Below are 24,923 nucleotides of genomic sequence, written 5' to 3' on the forward strand. Positions count from 1 at the left end.
CTCTTCCCCCATTTCACCCCTGCCCCCTCTTCATCTCTCTCCTCACCGCCGAATCTCTCCCCCTCTCTTTCTCATCTTTCCTGTTCCCTCTCCCCTTATCGACAGCCGGCCTTCGGAGACCACGAAGGCGAGCCACCCACATCTCCGGCGACGAGTTACATCAGTGAAAATCTCCAAATTTCGGTGACGACATTAGCACCAAAGGTGATACCATCCCTAAAAGGATTCACCTTCCACCCTTAAGTTTTGGTTTTAAATCTAGAAATGAGTTATGAGGCATTAGCAACTATTGGTCACCAAAAAGCCTACTTGGAAAAACTGGAGATTGTTGGTTCTTCTTCGCCATCGCCGGAGTGAGAGAGAGAGAGTAAGCGAGGGAGGGAGAGCAGTGGTTCTGGTTTTAGGGAGCGAGGGAGGGAAAAGGGGGACATTTTAGGAATTTACAATTTTTTTTTTTTAATAACAAAATTCTGACGTGGCCAGACTCTAGGATGACCCATGTCTATCGTATATCACGACTCTGAAAGGATGGTTCCTATCATTTCTCTATTTGTTTTCGCACGTTAACTTACGGATTAATTTGGTAATAGTGAAAAAGCCTACATTCCATTACGTCGGTGTCCTGTCTGTCTCTGTGATGAGATCTCAATTCGTAGTCTCTCTCTCACACACAAACACACACTCAAGATCTTCAGAGAGAGAGAAAGAGAGAGAGAGAGAGGGCTCTGCTGCGCTACATTTCTCTCTATCTATATCCGAGTGCATGTGAGATATGGTTAGGCTCTCAGGCTCAGCAAAGCACGGATCCGCGAAAATTGTTCTGACGTGCGTGGGGCTGTTAGGATTTGCTCTCGTCGCCGATTTCCTCTGGGCCTCGTCTTCACGCTTCGCTTCTTCTTCTTACTCCTCCTCCATTGCCTCCAATTGGGCTTCTCGTCATACCTCCCCAAACCCCGTAATTTTTCCCAACAAGGATCAACCTACAAAATCCCGCATAGAGGTTAGCTTTCCCAAATTACTATCGTGCTGTCTCTATTTTATGCGCGCGTCTGCGTTAATGTATTTCTGTATGTATGTATGTATGTATCTATGAATCTGTGAATTTCAATTGTGGGTTTGTTTGGTTTCTTATAAGATGCGTGAAATGACAAGAGAGAACTGGGAGATTTGCAGTACTTGAGGTAGTTTTTTTTTTTTTTTTTTTTTTTTTTTTTTTTCTTTTTCTTTTTCTTTTTCTTTTTCTTTTTCTTTTTCTCTGGATTTGCACGCTTTTGAGGACTTCGGGGAGAGAGCTAGGAGTCCCTCCCCTCACTCCTCCTAGAGTAAGGGTGCTATTACTTTTTGCGTTTTTAAAAGATAACACAAAATGTAAAGTATTTGATATTGCGATTTAAAAGTACTTAATTTAAAATAAGAAAAAAATCTGCGATTTATATAAGCAAGGTAATGATGCTTTATTTGAAAAAGCACGATTTTAAACTCAAATCATAATTTCACATAACAAATATTTGATAAAAAAAAACTTTTTAACATGTTTTTACTAAACATCTTTGCAATTTTAAAAAGTAGCGATTTCAAAAAAGCAATTTTTAAAAATGTAATTTTGAAAATCGCACTTATTGAAACTGCAATCTCAAATGGACCCTAAAAGGAATAATGTGGTAATGCTTCACTTAGTATAAAAGTGACAGCATTTTTTTTTAATTTTTTTTTATGAGTAATAAAAATTTTATAGAAAAAAGGGGCAAAGCCCGCGTACACGAAAAGTATACAAGAGAGCCAAGACCCTAGAGGCTAGTACAATCTAAAAAGCAAATCAAATCTAACAGATTTCCTAAATCATGGTTTTGCTAATTTTAATGTATTTGGAAATTTGATTGTGGGTTTGTCTGGTTGTTGAGAAAGAGAAAAGAAAAAGAAAATTTGGGTCTTTGCTCTTTAGGTGGAGCTTGTAGCTCTATATAATCACATTATTGTTGAAACTTGAGCATTTGCTGTGGGTTTAGTTGGTGAGAGAATACCTTTGAACTTTTATTGATGAGAGCATTTGCTGTGGGTTTGGTTGATGAGAGAATACTTTTTTTTTTTTGTTGGGAAACTTCACTTAATTCCTATGAACTTTTATTGCTTTTGCAATCACCCCTTAATGTTCAAGAAGTCTCAATTTAGTGTATCAAATTTTAAAAAATTTGCAATATCATCAATGCCATTAGATTTCCGGTTTAATCAGATAGAGTATAGCCAAAATGTCCCTTATACCCCTGTATGAACCCATGGCTTGGCCATGGCTCAACCATGGGTAAGCTTGACAACAAATTTTTAATTTTTTTAATTTTTAAATATGGGTATTTTAGGTATTTTGGCTTCTTCGGTTAGGATTTAACATAAGGTCTTAACAGAGGAGTTAAATTGGAAAGTTTTTAAAGTTGGCTACACTAAATTGAGAGTTTTTGAACTTTAGGATGGTGATTGCAAAAATGACGAAAGTTTAGAAGGGTTAAGTGATTTTTTATTCATTTTTATGAATAATAATTTTATTGAAAGAAAAAGGGCAAAGCCACAAATACCCTAAAAGCATATGCGGGGTTGGAGAGGTTTTGCTGCTGAATTGAGAAATGTGACGGCTGCCTTTGATTCTCCTCTTGGCAAGGGAGTAGGGTTTTGCTTTTGCGATAGGCCAATGGTGGCTCTCAGTCGGTGAGGGAGGCTCTCCTTGGTCTCAATGGGTAAGGATCCCTTGTTAGGAGGTGGTGGAAGAACGCATTTGGAGGTGATGGGTAGGATGAGGCAGTTGCAGGGATGCCTTTTAGCGCCGATAGTGGAGGCAGAGTGAGCGCTTCATTCCTCGGCACCTCAGGGTCGTGTAAGGACCGAGCGCCATGCTTGGACTGCTACCTTTGTACCTCTGGGTACGGAGAATGCTGCTCGAGGTATGTTTGTAGACTTGTCCATTCCCTTATTTTGCGCTATAGTTGAAGACGAGGTTGAGTGTAGGGCTGATGTGGTGGACATCTATGGGAACCTTTGAAATTGGAGAAGCTAGTTGGAAACATTGAAAGGGGAGGTGGACTAGGCTTTAGTGATTGTAGTTGAGGGGCTTAATTATGTTGGGCTGGAGGGTCCTATAGCCCATCGTGTTTTAGAATGTCTAAGACATAGCGTAGTTTTGGAGGAGAAAGTTGTGGTTAAAAAGAATAAAGACAGGTTGTGGTCTAAGACTATGAAGTATGCGGTCCATCTCATGCCTAGTTTTTAGTGGGTTCTGAACATACAGGTTGGGGAGGCATCTACTTTAGGTAAGGACCCTGGAGTAATGGGTCTTGAGAATCCGGTTGTGGGTAGGTGCTTTGCCCAGCGGTAACACTCCGGTCCCATATTGAAGAGATGAAGAGTAGCCCACATAGAGTAAGTGGTTTATAAAGATAGTTATGAGTACTAGGTCTCACATTGTCTAGTTAGTAGGTGAAATATGGCTTTATAAGGAATTCTAAGGAAGCTCTAAATTGACTAGTTATTTTGGGGTGATAGCATAGATGTGGCTAGAGCTTTTCTTTGGGCCGTTACAAATGATATTAGAGCCACCTAATAATGCTAGGCCATGTGGTATTGAATTACTGCATGACGTGGCCTTGACGACGTCAAGAGTTTAAGAGGAGGAGTTTGTAACACTCCGGTCCCATATTGAAAAGATAAAGAGTAGGTTCACATAGAGTGAGTGGCTTATAAAGATAGTCATGAGTGCTAAGTCTCACGTTGTCAAGTTACTAGGTGAAACTAGGCTTTATAAGAAATTTTAGAGAATGTTTAAAAAAGAAAAAGAAATTCTAAGGAAGCTCTAAATGGACTAGTACTTTTAGAGTGATGATAGCACATATGTGGGTAGCACTTTTCCTGGGTCGTTACACCAGCCTTTTGGCCCTCCAATGGACTTGTCGCCAATCTTCATTAAGATGGATGTTGAGTGTGTTATGCAGATGGAACCTTTGATGCTTCGGTAAAAAAACATTGTCCTCCCGCACATTTTGCTGGTGATGTGGATGAGCTAGTTCCTCTTCTTCTTGGGCTCTCTGTTACAAGTTTGGTGGCACTGATTGGATACTTGGAGGTATGCCTTGTTTTGTTGGGCAAGTAGGCCTTCATGAAGGCTTTAGGTAAGGGCCCAAGAGTAATGGGTTTTGAGAATCCAGTGGTGGGTAGGTGCTCTACCTAGCAGTAACACCCCGGTCCTATATCGGAAAGATGAAGAGTAGCTTACATAGAGCAATTGGTTTATACAAATAGTCATAAGTGCTAAGTCTCACATTGTCTAGTTACTAGGTGAAACTGAGCTTTATAAGAAATTCTAGGAAAGTGCCAAATTGACTAGTCATTTTAAGGTGATAGTGATAGTGTAGATGTGGCTAGCGCTTTTTCTTGGGTCGTTAGAAATGGTATTAGAGCCACCTAGTAACGCCTGATCATGTGGTATTGGATCACTGCATGATGTGGCTCTGACGAGGACGACAAGCGTTTAAGAGGGGGAGTTTGTAATACCCCGGTCCCATATTGGGAAGATGGAGAGTAGCCCACAGAGAGTGTGTGGTTTATAAAGATAGTCATGAATGCTAAGTCCCACGTTGTTTAGTTACTAGGTGAAATTGCGCTTTACAAGGAATTCTAGGGAAGCTCTAAATTGACTAGTCCTTTTGGGGTGATGATAGCAGATATGTAAGTAGTGCTTTTCCTTAGATCGTTACACTAGCTTTGTGGCCCTCCAATGGACTTGTCGACAATCTTCATTAAGATGGATGTTGAGTGTGTTGTGCAGATGGAACCTATGGTGCTTCGGTCGAAAAACATTGTCCTCCCTCAGATTTTGCTGGTGCTGTGGCTGAGCTGGTTCTTCTTCTTCCTGGGCTCTCTATTACAAGTTTGGTGGCACTGATTGGAGACCTGGAGGTATGCCTAGTTTGGTTGGCCAAGTAGGCCTTCACGAAGGCTTTGTGACTGATTATGTCTGCTTAGATAAAGTGGATTTGAGGGGTAGTCCTTCTAAGGTAAGCAGGTCCCATTGCTAGTCTTTTATCTCTTCTCCTTCCAAAGAGGTGTTGCAGGGTAGTGTGAGTGTAGAAAAGGATAAAGGTTTTGATCTTGCTAAGTTGGTTGGAGGTCTTCAACAGTTTCTAATAAGAAAAAAGTAGGGGCTCTGCCCTTGTTTGCAGCCATTGAAGTGAGCCACTCTGAGTAGGTGTCGGCATCTTGCTAAAGTTTGGGGAAAAAAAGTAATAAATAATTAAGAAGGTTATTTTGTTCCATAAACTATGACGTGAACAGTGGCAAGCCGCAGTAGAGTCAAGGAGAGGGTTGCTAGTGTTTTGTATGAAGTCCAAGTTGATATCTTGGAATGTGAGAGGGTTGGATGAGAGTGACAAACGTTTGAGACTCAAAAATATTCTTAAACATTGGAAGGCAGATATAATTTGTTTGCAGGAGTTCAAATTGGAGCTCATTTCCAGCAGTGTTGTGTGAAGCTTGTGGGGCTGGTGCTATTCAACTTCATAGGGGCTTCTGGTGGAATATTGCTTATGTGGGATAGAAGGGTGGTGGATAAGATTGAAGAGTGTGTTGGGGAATTTATTGTTGCTTGCTCTTTAAAAATGTTGAAGATGGTTTCTCTTGGGGTTTTGCAGGGTTTATGGGCCCAATTGCAATTGCAATAGAAGGTACTTATGCGAGGAGTTTGCTGTCTTGCTTAGTTGGTGGAATCTGCTGTGGTGCATTGGAGGAGACTTCAACTTCTCCCACTTTCCTAGTGAAAGATCGGGTGAAGCTTGTTTTAGTCCCGCATGCTTCTCTTTGATCTCTTGCTTATTGAATCCCATTGTTGCTGGTTCAATTTTATGCTGCGGGTTTTGATTGCTGGGAAAATGTGGGAAAGAATTGATAAGAAAGTGAAAGTTTGGATTTTTGAGTTCTTTAAGCAAAAACTGTTTATTGGATTGAGCTTAGTCCAACCATAGACGAGGAATGAGTACAAAGAAAAGGAATTGGGTTTGTTTTGTCACTCACATTGTTGTCAGTTTAATTGTTTGCTGTTGGATTTGACTTTTTGTTTATGAGAAAATGTTGGAAGAAGGAAAATTTTGGCTCTTAGTTTAAAGCAGGAATCCTTGAAAAGTTCAGTCTGTCAAATATTTTTTTAGTATTGATTATGTTTTAATGTGTTGACTAGAATGACTTGGCAAGGAGAAAGAATTTGAATTCATAAGTGTGTCATAATATTTTGCTTGATTGAATTGATTTTTTGTTTTAGGGAACTGAAATGTTGCCTCTACTTGAATGTTAACCCTGAATTAGAATTACTCTAGTAGTTCTGGTAAAAAAGGTCCTCTAATTGGAGTTTAATACAACTTACTGGCTTTTTTGGATAATTTTCTTTTTTAAATTTTTGGTACCTAAAGCATAGTATAATAGAATCTTCGAGGATCATGAGAGGAAGTTGGAGGAGCTTAAGAGCCTGTTTGGGATTGCATTTGAGAAATAGAGATTTTAAGTCAAAAAAAGCTTTTGGGCAAAAGCTCATTTTTAAGTTTTTGCCAAAAGTGCGTTTTAGCCATATTTAGGCTTTTTGGACCCTTAAAAGCACTTTTAATTTTTTTATCAAACTAGTACTTTTTTTTTTTTTTTTTCTTTCAAACGGGCTTTTTGAGTGTTAAAAGCACTTTTAGGTATCTCAAATGCAATCCTAAACAGGCTCTAAGTCCTTTTTCTTTTATTCTCTTTTTATCTGGACAACTGCTTTTGTAGCTCCTTTAGAGATTAGTTTTCATGATTTTCTTGTTCGTTTTTTCTCCTATTTAAGTGTTCCTCATGTATATATACTTGGGTTGTGCTTTCGTTTTCAATGATATTTTGATTACTTATAAAGAAAAAAACTAAGCATTGTTGGTTTGTTTACTGTTTTAGTGTTAACTTTTATTTTGATTAATTGTACCACATGGGAAAGTCCACTTATAAAATAGGGAAGAAAGTTCTAAATGCTGTGCTTTCTTAATTTTCTTAAGTCTGAAAAGTTGATGGCTAATTGTAACACAGGAAGATGCTGTTAAGGACAAACAAGCTGCTACTGGAAGACTCTTATCAGCAACTTTTGCTGATTTACCTGCACCAGAATTAAAATGGGAAAAGATGGCAGCTGCACCTGTGCCTCGTCTAGATGGGGCTGCAATACAGATTAAGAATCTTCTCTATGTTTTCGCTGGATATGGCACAATTGACTATGTAAGAATAGCTCCTTGAGTAATTGAGTTCTCTTTACATTCAAAAGCTTCCTGTAAATCCAGAAGCTAATTATCTTTTGATCCTTCGGACTATGTTTTCGTCTTTGTGATCTCAATGGCCAATTCTATACAAATATGAATACTGAACAAGTTAGTGGGTAGCTTAGGATTATTCAACATTGTTGCAGTGAAGAATTTTGTGGACTGCTTGTCCAATTTGTTAATCCTTGTCTAGCTAATGTCATTTGGGATGGTATTCTGTTTTGATTTTCTCTGCGTGGTGTTGGGACATGTATATCGCTGATGTACTAGGGTTACAGTCTCTTTTTTTGCCCCATTAATTCCCATTCATGCTTTTGGTATGCAACATTACTTATCAAAAAAAAAGAAAAATTTCCATTCATATTTACTTGTAAAAAAATAATTTCATTTTGTAAATGTTATGTAGTTGCATTATTTCTAAGGTATATTATATGTAGCTGTAAACATTATTGTTGGTTTTTGTTGGTGTTAGATACTAAGATTGAATTAGCTGAAAATCGCTAGCTTAAAAGGCACCCTTTTTTCCATTCATAAGGGCACCCTTTTTTCGCATAACAACAATGTGTAGAGTAAGAAGGTCATGGGTTCAAAACCCACTAGGTACTTGAGTACTTTGTCAATCAAAAGAATACTTTTCTTTTGATAGGTAAACAGAGAAATATTATAAAAATTTTAAGGCGCCCCTAAGCATGCATGAAGGATATGAAAAGGACACCAAAAAAGAAAAAAAAAAAAAGCAAAAACAAAAGAAAGAAGGAAAAACACCCGCAAAAACCCAAAAACAGGAGAAACCCCAAAAGCCCCTACAGAAACTAACCCCAAAAACCCTAGGCTAAATTACATCGCAGCAAGAGCCCTCTTACCTCTGTCCCAGCTAAAATCAACACTCCTTGCATCAAAGGTGATCGAGGATTCCAAATTCTTCAGCTCCCTTCTCCCTTCTCCCTTTAGACTTAGGAGTGGAGACTAAAACCTCTTGGCACTGCCTCTCATCAACTTGAGCCATGAATGCCAAAAACCTCTTTGCGTCCCCCGTAAGAGATCGCAACAGACTGGATCACACCAGAAAAAACGCTCAGGAGAAGATAGCCTTGCCGAAAAAGGCTAGCCGAAGGAGACTTTCTGACCGGTCCCTCATCTGGCTCCGGCGAGGATTGGACCATGGTTCCAACCAAGGCCTGAGATGAAGCACCAAAAAACGGCACCATTGGAGCATTGATCGCCGTCGCAGCCTCGTCAATCAGATAAGCAACCTTTTGAGCTGAATCAACACTCCTGGTCAATCAAAAGAATACTAACGTTTGACTTACATTCGAACACACCAAAATTAAAGTCCACTATTGCGTGCTATATGTTATTACTGGCTATATTACAAACTGCTTGACGACTGAGATTTTTTGTAAGTAATCTAATTTTATTAAAAAGCGAAGGAGCGTAACCCAAGTACACAATAAGTATACAAGAGAGATACTTAAAGAAAAAAAGAAAAAAGATCAAGGAAATCATAAAAGCTAGTAATATGGAGACAATCAAAGGTGGCGGTCCAGTTTTATAGGATTTTGTTGAAGGTCTTTAGTTCCACTACTGTTCTCTTGCAATCCTCCAAACTACAATAATTTCTCTCTCCAAATACACCACATTAAGCAAGATGGTGTCATCTTCCAATCTTCTACGCTTTGAGAAGAACTACACTGCCCTCTTCAACTTGCGGAGAGATCCACCACCCGACGTTGCATGACCCATTGTAACCCCTAAATGCTGAAGATAAAATATGAGATTGATTGAGCATATCTAGATTGGCATCAAGAACTCCTGTTCTTGGGGTAGCCTACTCACTCTTTACACTTCTGTAGAACTATTGGAGATTTATTTTAATTGCAATCTGTTTGTTTGTCAAAAACTGTTTTTTTTTTTTTTATTAATTGGTGATTGATATGTTATACAAGCACCTTGTGTAATCTTGAATTGACAACCGTGCTCTCCACACCATTCTCATGGGGGAAGAGGTTCATTTGAGCTGGAGCTTATTGGCAGAAAGTGATATTTTTTTAATATTTATTATGTTACGTGTTTGTACTACAGAGCCGTAGGCCTTAATGTTTCTGCCTATTGTTTATGTTGACTTTCCAATAGGTACATTCACATGTTGATGTATACAATTTTACTGATAATACATGGGGAGGAAGATTTGATATGCCGAAAGAGATGGCACACTCACATTTGGGAATGGCAACGGACGGGAGATACATTTATGTAGTTACAGGACAATATGGTCCACAGTGCAGAGGGCCTACTGCTCGTACATTTGTACTTGATACTGAGACAAAGCAATGGAGGGACTTGCCCCCTTTACCCGTGCCTCGGTATTTTCCTTTATGAAGACTTATAAAAAAATTTAAGACTATTGTTGAAGAACATTTGTTAGTCTTGTGCATCTGACTTGTTTTGTTTTTTGGTTTTCGAGAATCAAAACAACTCTGTGCTAATATTTACCTCTTTGATTTTTTTTTGCTTGCTGTAACAAGTGTGTTATTTCGAAAATAAAACCTATTGTTGTTTGTGTTTTTTCAAATGCTAAAAGCTGTTGTTTCTAATTGCTGAATACCTTCCAGATGGTTACTAGTGACTGTTATGAAGTGAGATCATGGGGTTGAATCTTGTATTTTACTGCTTGACAAGTCAATATTGTAGTTTAGGAAATGAAAAGACAAAGATATACTGAACTCTGCATTTTCCTGCATACATAGTTCAATTACAAGAAAACATATCTTTTTAGTAAGTTACTACAAATGGTTATCACATCGGGCATTGTAGCTGTTATTAGACAATTTGATATGTTTGAAAGGGACAATAAAGTTAGATGTGTGCATGTGTATGTTTCTTCTTATCTAAAGCATATCATCTTTGCCTTGTAATCTCAGTTTCATCATTTGTGAAAATGATAGATTTTCATCAGGATTTTCCCCTCTAGAAGTTTCATCATTTGTTAACTATCTACTTTTTGTTTTTGTTTTTTTGAAATAAAGAAAATATCAGGTGTTAGCTATCTATCTTCATGGCCCTTCATGAAATTCATGTATATGGATATGGTGTATATGAATTCAAAGGTTCTCATCTTGTGGATATATATTTTTGATTATTCTTACTTCAATCCTTGCTTACGTGCATATTTGTGGACAACTTGTTATATTTCATTTTTACTTGAATTTATATCTCTGTTGATCTATATTGACCTTACCATTTCAAGATATAATGTCTGATGCACCTTCATTAGTGATGACTGCATCTATTATATGTTACTTTTTTGATATGTCAGTGTGGATAGTTTGAAGAATATACCTTTTGGACTTTTTATAGCTTTTGCTGCTGGTAACAAATCCTGCAATAATCTTATTTTGCATTGTGTCTGCTAAATATTGCTGTTTTTGTCAAATTACTAGGATGTATGGACAACTTAACTTTGTTTCACTAGACCACTTAAAAATTTTCTTGAATTAGTTTCATTAGTGATTGCATAGCCTTAAAGGAGTTATTATGGATTCACACTATAGTTAGCAGTGTCTGATAGTTTCTATTAAATTTCCTGTTGTTGTGTCCGCTGGTTGTTACTATCTTGGAAGTTTTTATCTTTGTGAGAGTGAACAAGCTCGCAAGTGCGATAGTGTTGGAATTTTGTTGGTGGCTCTAAGTAAATAAAGTCTTTGTAATTCATGCTATGTAAATCTTTTTTCACATTTCACACTTTTGAGTGAAAGGTTCTACATGATAATTACCAGGTATGCACCAGCAACTCAACTTTGGAGAGGTAGACTCCATGTGATGGGTGGCAGCAAGGAGAACCGACACACACCTGGATTAGAGCATTGGAGTCTTGCTGTAAAGGATGGAAATGCATTAGAAAAAGAGTGGAGGACCGAAATATCCATTCCCCGTGGAGGGCCTCACAGGTCTGTGTGTCATCTTATGTTACATGAACGAATTATGATAATTAGTTGTTACTGAATTTAGGATTCTAGGCATTTAAGACTGTTGTTTTCTGTAGAAAATGATGTTTTTTAATGTCATTTATAAGCTGTACAACTCTTTGAAACAGTAATCATCATTTGCTAAAGGAAGAAAAATTTTCGGGTGATACGTTTGTATTAGTATGTGGATAGTTTTCTAGGATTACAATTTCTAAGACCATAATTTTCAATGGAAGGTCTTCAGTCTGGTGATTATGACGATTTGAACATCATTGTAATCACTGTTACAGTTTCATAGACATACTGATTTTCATTTAAGGAGGCATCTCTCTGAACTTTCCCAATTTTTCTATCTATTCTTGTCTATATTTTCTCTTTTGCTATGTTATGTGAAATGTCCATCATGCTATAGTATAGCAGTTAAGGCTTCTCGTCGACGAGATAGGTGCGTCTTGACAGTCATTTTAGTTGGTGTGCTTTTTTAGTGGCAATAGTGCTCCTAGTTGTTTGTTAGTGAATTTTGTCAGTCCTATGGGGAATTCATTTTTTATCAGGGTCTTATGCACCTTCTTTTGTGTGGGGAACATTCACTTGGTTGAATAACCGAGATCTTCCTAGTCTAGAATTGACAGATTTCTTGTCCCTCTTGATTCAAAGGCTTAGTTTTTTGGTGTGTCCCAGAGGAGGATGCCTAGACTTTGCGTGTACCACTTCCCTATTCTACTTGATTGTGAAGATTTTCATAGAGGTATAAGGTACTTCAAATTCGAGAATATGTGGTTAAAATCCGAGGGTTTTGTGGATAGGGTGAAACAGTAGTGAACTTCTTATCAATTTCAAGGGTCCGTGAGTTTCATTTTGGCTCGCAAGCTTAAGGCTTTGAAAGCGGACGTAAAGTTTGGAATGAGGAGGTGTTTAGCAATATAGGCAGGCAAAAGAAGCTTCTTTAGGAAGAACTACGAGGTCTAGAAGTTGTTGAAGAAGAGAGTGCCTTATGTGATGAGGAGAGAGTGAGGAAGGGTAAAGTTATTAATGAGTTTAGAGAGGTTAATTCTCATGGAGGAGGTGAGTTGGAGGAAGAAATCTAAGGCCTTGTGGTTAAGAAATGAATCCATTGATTCTTTAATTGTTGGTGGTACAGTTTCTACTGATTAGTTTGAGATCAATGATCATATTGTGTAGTTTTATAATAAAATGTATATCGAGCAGTTTAGTTGGTGGCCTAAGTTGAACGACTTTTCTGTTGAGTCTATTGGGGAGGTTGAGGCCAATTGGTTGGAGAGAGTGTTTGAGGAAGCGGAGGTTTTGGAGGTGGTGAAGGCCATGAATAGTGATTAGGTCCCGAGTCTTGACAGTTAAAAGAGGATATTGTGGCATTTTTCTAAGCTTGCTAACATGTGATATAAGAGGATATTATGAAGGTCTACCTTGAATTTGTGCTGGAGGCAAGTTTGGAAGAAGTCTTGATGCGACTTTCATTGCTCTCATTCCAATTTCAGGGGTTGATGATCTTAAGGAATTTCTTCCGATTAGTCTAGTGTGACATTTATTGCCAAAGTTGTTGCTAACAGGTTGAAAATGGTGTTGAAGAAGATTATTTCCAAGTCTCAAAATGCTTTCATCAGGGAAAAGCAAATTTTAGATTTTGTGCTCAGCACAAATGAACACCTTGATAACAGAGCAGATTAGGGGTGCTGGGTGTGCTCCGCAAATTAGACTTAGAAAAAGCTTATGATCACTCACTTTGGACTTTTTTGTTGTACTTGCTGAGGAGGTGCGGTTTTGGGGAGGAATGGTGTACTCAGATAACTCATTGTATCTCTTCGGTATGCTTTTTTGTTCTGGTGAACTGTACTCCCACTGCCTTTTTTGGTAGTTCTTGTGGTTTGAGACAGAGGGACCCTTTTTTTGCGTCGTTGTTTGTTATTGTGACACAGCTTTAACATGACCTCGTTCCCCACAATAGACTCCAAGGTTTGCCCCTTCTCATGGGCAAACTTTACATACCGTGCTTCTGTTTCACGTTGGCCAATACACCCATGGCCTGTTGCAGTATCTCTCGCTCTCTCTCGCCCATGCTGAAGTTGCAAGGCTTATGCACATAAACGTCATATGATGGTGCTGAGTTTTGTTCCCCATGATGGAGTAAAGTTATTTAATAAGTACACAGTTTTTTTTTTTTTTTTTTTTTTTTTTCACTTCATTAGAATTTAAAGGCGTGTTATGCAATCAAATTCACTGGTGGAGTTTTGTTCTCTCCTATTACTTATGTGTTTGAGAGCAGTGAATTATTCAGAAACACATTAATTATTGAAGGGGCTGCCCTACCTTACTTGAAAAACAATCTGCCAAAGTGATTAGTTGGAGTCAATAGACTTTTTAGCTTTTATCAATGATGGAAAAGAAACAATATAATCAGTACTCAAATTTCGTATTTTAAATGAAGTGAGTAGAGTAGAAGCATCTGTAATCCATGAGAATAGTATTCTAGGACATCTTATTGTCTGATGTTAAAAAAAAATAAAAATAAAGAGGCATTGGATAGTGCGCTTTCTCACCCTTCAAGAGTTTAAAACACAATGCATGAGATGAGAGTGATCATCTCATGCATATTTAAGGGCATGGTTATTTTTGCAATAAGCTATGAACTTCTCATAATAATGTTAAGTTTTGTCCTCCATGTTCTTTTTAGCTGTTTTGGGATTTCTTCTTCGTTTTTTTTTTTTTTAAGTAATCCATTTTCATAAAGAGGTGCGAAGGGTTTTGGGACTTCTTTAAGGGATAAATTGGCATATGCCATGAGCAGCATGAAACTTCTGTGACATATAAAAGTAATAGAAATGAAAGAGCATCTCTAAACAAAGAAATTGTAGGAAACCGGAGGTCATCTATGATAACATGTTGTGCAGGTCTCAAATTAATGTGACTTCTATTTGGTAAAATGAAATAAGCATTCTCAAATTACACCCCATCACACAAAGCTCAAGTATTCTTTTACTGTCATATTTTTGGTAGGGCTTGTATTGTGGTTGAAGATCGGCTTTATGTTATTGGTGGTCAAGAAGGCGATTTTATGGCAAAACCTGGATCACCAATTTTCAAGTGCTCTCGTAGGAATGAGGTAAGCCAATTAGTATGATTATGGGTTTTAAAATTTAATATTTATATATTTAGCTGTTTCAACATATATATAGAGAGGTTTCTTCGATTTCTTCTTGTTATTTTTGCGAACGATAAGAAGCTTTCAATTAGACTGGTCGTTTGCAAGATAATTTTCTTGATTGTTTCTCTTATAATGGTTGGAATGAAATGTATTAATGGTCAATCTTTTCTCAGTTTTGAATATATGTTTATGGGGTCGAGCAATTCCCCGCTACAGAAAACAAAAAAGAATTGAAAGTTTTTTTTACATCCATATTTAATTTGTCTTTATGGGTATTTTGTTTAGAGTTGGTGTTTTGCTTTGAATTTTCTCTTTAATTTTCTTTGCATTAAAACTGCTTTTAATCTCTGATTTTTTTTTTTGTTCTTTTTTGGGGAAACATTTCACTAGAGACTTTTCCCGCCAAAAAAAGTTCTAGTTTAAAGGGAACCTGCAGATCTTAGCATTAGGACTGAGATTCATTAGAACTGGAAGTTGATATTGTCCGTATATCTGAGTGCGCGTCTTAGTGTTGTATATCTGAGTGCTGGAATCATCCATGCCCCAAATCGAAAAATGTGAGGCCATGTTACCTTTTTTCCTTTTACCACTTGAAGTAAATTGAAGTGGAAGCTAACTGATGCAGAATGGGAAGAGCAATAAATTAGTTTTATTGGATCCTTTTAATTTTGTTTTAGACAAGATTTTTAGAATCTTGATTTTATTTAGGTTTTAATTAGGATTAATTTAGTCCTTTTTTATTTAATGTTTTATGTTTATTTTAATTACGGTAGTGTATTAAATGGGCGTTGCTCTCGGTTAAGATTAGGGTTTTATGCCTTAGTCTATTTAAACGCATTATTCTATTGTATTCGGCACTTTTGATGAATAATATGATTGCCATGGATTTGTCGTTTTCTTCCCCCTAAGTTTCCCTCTCTCCCCGAGCTTCTTTCTCTTCCTTCTCTAGCTTTTCTGTTTTTTCTTTTTGCTTCTCATCTTTCTTCTTCAAGCTTTCTTCTCAATGCTTATTATCCCGCATCAACTTTTTTGATGTGGGACAAAAAGACGTAGAGAATAAAGCTTAGAGAAACGAGGGAGATGCCAAGAGGGAAGATAATGAAGCCTAGGAAGAAGCTTTAGAAAGGGGGGAGAAGCCAGAAGAAATTAGGGAAGGGGAAGACAAATCAATGTCTCACAAATTTTCATTCATCATCAACTGCCGAATACAATAGAATAATGTGTTTATATAGACTAAGGCATAAAACCCTAATCCTAACCCTAGGGCAGCACCCATTTAATACACTTTCGTAATTAAAATAAACATAAAACATAAAAATTAAAAAATGACTTAATTAATCCTAATTAAAACCTAAATAAAATCAAGATCCTAAAAATCTTGTCTAAAACAAAATTAAAAGGATCCACTAATTTATTGCTCTTCCCATTCTGCATCATTCTCCCTTAGTTGGCAAAAACGCGACCTCGAGTTTTTATTTGAAAAAGAACCTTGAATGCTCCTCTTGACACATAGGTAATGCAGAATTGGGCCCACTGTTTTGCTGTCTCCGTTAGGCTTGCATATGAAATTTGAAACAAAACAGCCAAGATAACGCACCAAGGTGGAGGTCATGTGCTGCGTCCTTAGGCAAGAGACAAAAAATAAGACATGTTAAAAGGAAAGCATGTGTACATTGTCACTTGGACTTCTTTTCAATGCGTCGGCCCATTGACCAAAGCAACTTTTTCTTTTTCTTCCTCCTAATCAGCCAAACGAAAACAAGGCTCAGCTTCGTCCCTCTCACACCACAGTAGCAACGTAAATTCTTTGGCTGGGTAGTGGGTTGACGGTAGAGACGGTCGACAGGGGTAGTTGCCGGCGCGTTTGGGATGTTGGTTCCAATCGCTTCTAGACTTGCGGTCGGAGTGGTTGGTGGGGTGGCGTGTGGTTGTTTGGCTGTGTGGTAGCAACTAGCATTGGACATATGGTGAGGAAGTTTGGCGGGTGAGGCGTGACTTGGTGGCGCTGTCTGGCCCTACGCCTGGGGTGGATTGCTTGTGGCCTTCTGGGTTGTGGGCTGGCGGTGGAGACGACCAATTGGAGGCACGATTGCCTGTGGGTGGCGGCATGTCTAGGCTACTGGTTGTGTGGCTGTGGTGGTGTTGTGTTGAATGGCGGCACACAGTGGTGGGTTGATGCCGGGGGACTGGGTTCCTTGCAAACGGGTTGGCCAATGGGTCTCTCTTCTTTGGTTGGCTTTTCTTCTGGGTGGGTAGATTCCAGTGGAAGTGATTTCTCGGGTTGATGATCTTCTAGGTCCTTGATCCTCTGCTTTCGTAGATCTTCCATTTCTTTTTTGAAGTTGCCCAAAAATATTCTAATATCTTCATCAAAAGCAGCCTTAAATTGGGTGACTGCAACCTCAAATTGGATGGGATCCATGATTGGGCTTTAGAGACCGTTAATTGTGAGGAAACAATCAAAATCTTAGCTCTAATACCAAAGTTGACACGGGACAAAACTTCACAGACAACTACGAGATCACCCCTTTCATTTTGGGATGACGGGGGGATTGCACCTGACTTAGAGAGTAAAGCTTAGAGAAATGAGGGGGAAGCTGAGAGGGAAGAGAATGAAGCCTAGGAAGTAGCTTTAGAAAGGGGGGAGAAGCCACAAGAAATTAGGGGAAGGAGAAGACAAATCCATGTCTCATAAATTTTCATTCATCATCAACTGTCGAATACAATAGAATAATGCATTTAAATAGACTTAAGGCATAAAACCTTGATCCTAACCCTAGGGTAGCGCCCATTTAATACAATACTGTAATTAAAATAAACATAAAACATGAAAATTTAAAAAGGACTAAATTAATCCTAATTAAAGCCTAAATAAAATTAAGATCCTAAAAATATTGTCTAAAACAAAATTAAAAGGATCCACTAATTTATTGCTCTTCCCAATCTGCATTAGCTTTGGTATCAGAGCTAATATTTTGATTGTTTCCTAATAGTCAACAATCTCTAAAGCCCAATCATGGATCCCATCCAATTTGAGGTTGCCGTCACCCAATTTAAGGCTGCTTTTGACTAAGATATTAGAATATTTTTGGACAACTTCAAAAAAGGAATGGAAGATCTACTCTAACGCCCCACCCCCATGACACAATATTGTCCGCTTTTGGTTTTCCTGAACCAGACTTTCCAGGCAGTCACCCATCCTGGTACTACTCTCGCATAAGCACGCTTAACTGCTGAGTTATGATTATGGCTTGAAAATGCGTTATGTCAAGAAGGGTGCAAGTATACATATAAAAATATCCCCATCCCGAGGCAATGGGGGTTGCCACAATCACCCCCTCTTGGAATCTAGCGTCCTTGCTGGCGACCATCATGGGCTTGTGCATGCTCCCCCCATTTTAGGTTAGGGAATGACTCTGATACTATTTGTAACGCCCCACCCCAATGACACAATATTGTCCGCTTTTGGCTCACCTGAACCAGACTTCCCAGTAGGTCACTCATCTTGGTACTACTCTCGCATAAGCACGCTTAACTGCGGAGTTCTGATAGGTTCATAGCCATCGTAGCTATAAAACGCGTTATGTTAAGAAAGATGCAAGTATACATATAAACACATTCCCATTTTCCAGTGATGTGGGACGCCACATCTACAAAAGTAGATGATCAAGGACTAGAAGAATCAGCCCCAGAAATCATTGCCACCTGAATCAACCCACCCAGAAGAAAAGCCAACCAAAGAAGAGGGACCCATTGGCCAACCCGTTTGCAAGGAACCTAGTCCCCTAGCATCAACCCACCATTGTGTGCCGCCATTCAGCACAACTTCGCCAGAGTCACAAACTAGCAGCCCAGACATGCTGCCACCCATAGGCAACCGTGCCTCCACCAATTGGTTGTCTCCACTGTCAACCCACAACCTAGAAGGTCACGAGCAGTCCACCCTAGCTGTAGGGCTAGACAGCGCCACCAAGCCACGCCATGTCTCACCTTGCCAGTCTTCCTCGCTATATGTCCACCGCTAGTCCTCGTTGCCAACACAGCTAGAGAGCCACATGCCGCCCCACCTCCCACTTCAGCCGCAGGTCCAAAAGCCATCGGAACCAGCATCCCAAATGTAACGATCTAAGGAAAAGCACTAACCACATCTGCGCTATTACTCCAAGATGACTAGTCAATTTAGAACTTTCATAGAATTCATTGTAAAGCCTAGTTTTACCTAGTAACTAGGCAATGTGAGATTTAGCACTCATGACTATCTTTATAAACCACCCACTCTACGTGGGCTTCTTCTCATCTTCCCAATATGGGACCGGGGTGTTACAAACTCCCCTTCTTAAATTCCTGACATCCTAGTCAGGGCCACGTCATGCAATGTTCCAGTACCACATGACTTGGCATTACTAGGTGGTTTTGATACCACTTGTAACGACCCAGGGAAAAGCGCTAGCCATATCTGTGCTATTACTCCAAAAGGACCAGTCAATTTGGAACTTCCCTAGAATTCATTATAAAGCCCAGTTTCACCAAGTAACTAGGCAATGAGGGACTTAGCACTCATGACTATCTTTATAAACCACCCATTCTATGTGGGCTTCTTCTCATCTTTCCAATATGAGACCGGGGTGTTACACCAGATGTGCCAACAACTACTGTAACACCCTAGTCAACCGTCTCTGCTGTCAACCCACTGTCCAGCCATGGAATCTACGTTGCAACTGTGGTGTGAGAGGGATAAAGATGAGCCTTGTTTTCATTTGGCTGATTAGGAGGAAGAAAAAGTTGCTTTGGTCAAGGGGTCAACGCATTGAAAAGAAGTCCAAGTGTGTACACGCGCTTTCCTTTTAACATGTCTTATTTTTTATGTCTCTTCCGTACAAACCCAGCACGTGGTGGTTATCTTGGCTGTTTTGTTTCAAATTTCAATTGCAAGCCTAGCGAAGATAGAGAAACAGTGGGCCCAACTCTGCATTACCTACATGTCAAGAGGAAAATGCGTTCAATGTTCTTTTTTTAAAAAGCTCGAGGTCAAGTTTTCTCCAAGACTCCAATCATGGGAGAATGATGCAAAATGGGACGAGCAATAAATTAGTGGATCCTTTTAATTTTGTTTTAGACAAGAACTTTAGGATCTTGATTTTTTTTTTTTTTTTGATAAGTAAAGGATCTTGATTTTATTTATGTTTTAATTAGGATTAGTTTAGTCCTTTTTTAATTTTTATGTTTTATGTTTATTTTAATTATGGTAGTGTATTCAATGGGTGTTGCCCTAGGGTTAGGATTAGGGTTTTATGCCTTAGCCTATTTAAACGCATGATTCTATTGTATTCGGCAGTTGATGATGAATGAAAATTTGTGAGACATGGATTTGTCTTCCCCTTCCCCTAATTTCTTCTAGCTTCTCCTCGCTTTCCAAAGCTTCTTCCTAAGATTCATTCTCTTCCCTCTCAGCTTCTCCCTTGTTTCTCTAAGCTTTATTCTCCAAGTCTTTTTGTCCCGCATCACTAGCATTTTCCTTTTTTCCTTTCCCTTGGAGGAGTATTTGGCGGAGTAAGGTTCTATGTTGCTTTAGGGAAGAACCTCATTATGGATAACTTACGGAAGTGAAATCTCATTGCAGTTGATTGGTGTTTCATGTGCAAGAAGAGTGGGAAAACTGTAGATCACATTTTACTTCGCTGCAAGGTTGCTAGGGCCTTACATAATTATGTTTTTAGTCTTTGTTGGTTAGAGTGGGTTATGCCTTGACAGGTGGTGTATCTCTAGCTTTGCTAACGCTCGTGGGGCTTACAACTCGTTTAGCTCATAACAGCAAGACATCATGATCACGTAATTCTTTCCCAACAAGCAAGGGCCAAGCAGCAAGAAAATAGAGCTCCAGGATATTGGGCAAAATCCAACCTCTTTATGGAGATGTCTAATTACAGAGGTGAAGGAAGATTTCCCATTGACATTGCTCATGGGAACGAAGCTATATGGGCAGGGAAGATGATCCCGCCAGGGGCGGACCCACATATACCATTCGTCCCCCCAAAAGTTTTAAAATTCTTCTTAGAATATTACATTTTTAAAAAATTGTCCCTCCAAAATGCTATATTTGTCCCCCCATAATTTTTCTTTTCACATTTTCCCCCCTCTTGCAACATAGAAAACCGGATTCCCCCATCCAATTAGTTTCTTCCTGTTGGCTTCTGACCAAACTCCAGACCTGATTTGATACTTGAAACTACTTTTTTGTGGGACTTTGAGTTCTGCAATCTGCATAGTATCATGTCAACTTGTCAAGGCATCAAGTCATTACGCTCAAGAAATAGCATTTCTTTGTTGGGTCCAATACACTGGATTTGCTATTTCAGGTGATTTATTTTTTGTTCAAAACTGAACCTACCATAGTCATGTTGACACCAATCTCACAGCTGATTTTTGAGGGATCCAATCCAATGATATAGTTCAAGTCCCAAAAGCAAAATTAGTTGTTATGGTTTACTTGATTTGCAATTAACTCTATGTGGTATCGAAATGAATCCAAAGGTCCTTAAGATATCCAAAAAATAATAATTGAGTTCCTACAGTCAAATTTCGTTGACTGACTTAATAGATTCTGATAGCGTAAAACATTATAATCAATAAAATTGTGATACTTGTCCTATTTAAATCAGTGTCACACTAACAGAATATGTTAAATTAGTGGACGAAATTTGATTGTAGGGACTAAATTATTTTTTTGGCATACTTCAGGGACCTTTGAGTTCATTTTAGCATCATAGGAAGCTAATTGTAAATCAGAAAAATCACAATGACTAATTTTACATTTTACATTTTTTGTTTTTTTTTTTTTGTTTTTCATTTGCTTGAGACCAAGTCTGAAATTTAATAAGGAAACGTCTAATCAGCTACAATATTTGCTAGATACTATAGTTGGTGTATAGTATAGAATATAGTTGATTGCTGAGTGAATTGTAAATGTGAGTTTTTGTATTCGGATGTATAGAAAAACAGAGTATAGGAGTGTGCTTATTTTTCTACAGATTGCAGATAGAATGTTTTAGAGTAGAGTGGTCAGCTTGGCTTGGGTAACTGAAAGTCTGAGACCACACAGTACATTGGGCATAAAAATCACTATTGGATCAAAATTCAAGTATGATTCATCTAAAATTAATGGTGATTTTAAAAGCCACATCAACTTTAGGAGGATAAAAAAAGGATAAAAAGATGGTTCTTAGCATTACTCGGGTATTTATTGGCTTGCCATATTGGACTGTACTTTTTTCATGTTTGCCTCCTACTAATTGTCAAAGAAAATGGAGAGAAGATTTTTAAGCATTTTCGATTTTTTTTTTTTTTTGGTTTGTTCTTTTATATATTTGGTCAAATATTTTGTAACTTTTGAGTACCCCACTCTGCATATATAGGGAACCCACTTGGCATATATAAAGACAGATTATACATTTCTATGTGATCATGTATTTATTTAAGTTCGTCCCCCCAAGTCGAAAATCCTGGTTCCGCCCCTGGATCCCGCCTTGTTTAAAGTGGTGTATCTAGAGAGAAATAAATGATCAAAGATTTTTTAGATTGGAAGAGGGTGGTAGAGCTAAAGTCCTTCAAAAATTTGGCAATGAACAACGGCCTATAATTGTTTACATCTTTCTAATTTTTCTTGATCTTTTGTCTTCTTTTGTTAGGTGTTCCTCTTGTAGACTTCCCTTGTACTTGGGTTATGCCCTTTTTGCTTTTAATATTAGGATTACATATAAATAAATAAATGAAGTGGATGCTAAATATCATTTTTAAGTTTTATCATTATCTTGGGCTCCTTTTGAATTATCTATTATGCCATGATTAGATTAAAAATATATATTTGGAAAGTTTCTGCTTAATTAAGTTTATCATTATTAATTTCTTGATTAGTTAAACCTTTAATGGGTAGCAAAATGCGAGAGTATGATTATTACTTCCGTAATATCAAGAGTGGCCCTTTGGTCTCAAAAATGAAAAAGCTTTGTTGAACCATGTAATGGTTTCTTCATCTGAATTGGAACAATTGGTCAAGCTAAAGTTTATTTTGTTAGAATTTTGATAATATTTTTGCCAAACCCATCACCTTCCCTCCCTTTGTCAAGTAAATTCCGTTTCTTTATTGCTTCGTATTCTCAATTGTTTCAGGTGGTATATGGTAATGTTTACATGCTGGATGACGAGATGAAATGGAAAGAGTTACCTCCAATGCCAAAGCCTGATTCCCATATTGAATTTGCTTGGGTTGTTGTTAACAATTCTATTGTTATCGTTGGGGGCACAACAGAGAAGCACCCTGTGACCAAGAAAATGGTTCTAAATGGAGAAGTATTCAGGCTTAACTTGGACACTCTGGTATTGACTTTCGCCCCCTTGCTTATCATATGTTTGTCATTTTGTTTTATATAAAGGTACTTGCATGTGTACACATACTGAAGAACATGCACAACATGTGAAAGAAGTTGCCATTGCCTTATTTCCTTTGAATATCCAAGCCTCTGATTGACATCCTTTGACTTTATGGTTCCTATATGCATGTCTTTGGTGTGACATAAGAAGGTCAAGTTAGTCTTTGATTATTGGTAGAATCTCCTTTTTCTGCGGTTAAGTTCGGCTTTAATTTATGTGTCGAGTGGGTAACAAATGTTGGCATTTTGGGGGGAAAATCCCAAAGCCCCTTATTATTACCAAAATATTGAGGGCTTTTGGGAACAATAGATGTTGACAGCTGATGGTTTTTCAGCTTGTAACTCAAAATGGCTGGTGAAAATGGAGCTGCAATTGGATTCTGTTTTTCTCCCTCAGGAGTTCAGAAGCTTGAGGGCGATTTTCTTCCCATGCTGACTGGGTTGACCCTTGAAGGGATGAGTAGGACAAGACCTTGAGCTAAATGGTTTCCCAACCTGTGAGTTTTTAATTCTCACTATGAGATTGTGGACTTCATTGCAGCAAGTTCTTTTAAGTATCCTGATATATAGATCACATCTTTTGTGTTCCTATCTTACTGTTGTGGGTAGACTTCCCTGTCTGGCTTTGAATGTGAACCCCTTTTATGGGAGACAAAATTATCGGTTTTAACTTTCAGAGAAGAGCCGTAGGACATTAATGCATGTAACATATGGCTTGATCAATTTGGAGTCCAATGTCCATAGAATCCTGAGAGCCTCATCAATGATGGAGTCCTTTTGTGGTAACATCATATCTGTTTTCGGAGAAGTTTGCAATGGCACCCTTTGCAAGACATCTTCACCAGCCATTTTCGTGGTAACAGATGGAAATGTGCCAGACAATTTTTGATGTTGAGTTTCACAATAATTAAGAATTGTTAATCACTGTGTATTCATTATATTTTCCAAACACTCTCTGTTTCAATCCAATCTCCTCTTTAAAATTGTACCATATGGAGAGTTGTACGTTTACTTTTAACTCTGCTTTACCTGTCTCATAATTTGGTCATGGTAGTGAAAACTCTTTCTTGGATGGATACAAGAAATCTTCTGGTAGACATAACTCCTGGGGAACACATAATTTATCTGATTGTAACTCTTAAACTTAAAAAGATTTATTTTTATTGATGTTTGCAGAAGTGGTCAGTTATTGGAAAGCTTCCTTACCGCGTGAAAACTACACTTGTTGGATTCTGGAATGGATGGTTGCACTTCACCTCAGGGCAGAGAGACAAAGGACCAGATGACCCAGCACCAAAGAAGGTCCTTGCAGACATGTGGAGAACCAAATTGAAATTCGTCTTCTGAACCATTTTCCCTATTTCATTCTTTTTCTTTTCAGCCATTTCCCATCTTGTAAACTAGCCATCAAAATTCTTTCCCACCGGTAGGTATAGTGAAAGTGATAAGGAAATTTAAAGAGGCCCCACTTGTTTTAAACCAAGTAATTAAGGGAATTAAGGGAGTTTATGAGGGTCTCTCATTTGTAGGCTTGTAAATGGTGTACAACTTTGAATGTATATTTGGGGTGGAGGTTCAGAATCAAACTTCCCACACCCATAAATCCACAGAGATTTGGTACTTTCTTGGCGCCTCTTATTTATTTATTTCTCTTATTTTTAAATCTACAGCACGTTGATGTATTTACCAATTTAAAACGCTATCATCCCCGTATTCCCAGCCAAAGAGCACTTTGGTGGTCATCTCCATTGTAGAATTACTAGGATGACTATGGGCGTCTTTCAATCAAGAAACGCCACACCTATAGCTTAGGTGAATAGGAGTTTCTTTTTTGTTGAATTTAATGTCAATGCAGGTACAGGTTGTTTATAATAGTGGTTCCAGAAATGCTAGATATTAATAATTATCAAGGCTAATGTGACGCTCCGAATTATCCCATGGATTAAATCTTGTTAAATAATAATTAATAAGAGATCTAATGGTTGATAAAAATATAGGCCTATATAAAATGGGTGCGATAAAAGAGACTATTGTCTACAACTATATTTTGCTTTCTCTCCAAGTTCTA

General features: G+C 38.2%; 1 protein-coding gene across 2 annotated transcripts; it reads left to right on the forward strand.

The window, feature by feature from the left end:
- Positions 1 to 560: 560 nt before the first annotated feature.
- On the forward strand, positions 561 to 24,477 carry LOC132188502 (Galactose oxidase/kelch repeat superfamily protein). Of its 2 annotated transcripts, XR_009440892.2 has the most exons (8): positions 561 to 1,000; positions 7,075 to 7,260; positions 9,435 to 9,664; positions 11,078 to 11,248; positions 14,282 to 14,387; positions 22,596 to 22,802; positions 23,191 to 23,352; positions 24,032 to 24,123. XR_009440892.2 is itself a non-coding variant. In XM_059602978.2 (7 exons), the coding sequence occupies exons 1-7, from the start codon at positions 773 to 775 to the stop codon at positions 24,200 to 24,202; spliced, it is 1,299 nt and encodes a 432-aa protein (XP_059458961.1). In that variant the 5' UTR covers positions 565 to 772; the 3' UTR covers positions 24,203 to 24,477. The 2 variants fall into 2 exon arrangements, 1 of the variants encoding a protein (XP_059458961.1); XM_059602978.2 differs by lacking the exon at positions 23,191 to 23,352 and having other exon boundaries at positions 565 to 1,000; positions 24,032 to 24,477.
- Positions 24,478 to 24,923: the final 446 nt, after the last annotated feature.

This window comes from Corylus avellana, chromosome 6 (genome assembly GCF_965113065.1).
Source record: "Corylus avellana chromosome 6, dhCorAvel1.hap1.2, whole genome shotgun sequence".
Classification (NCBI taxonomy): Eukaryota; Viridiplantae; Streptophyta; class Magnoliopsida; order Fagales; family Betulaceae; genus Corylus; species Corylus avellana.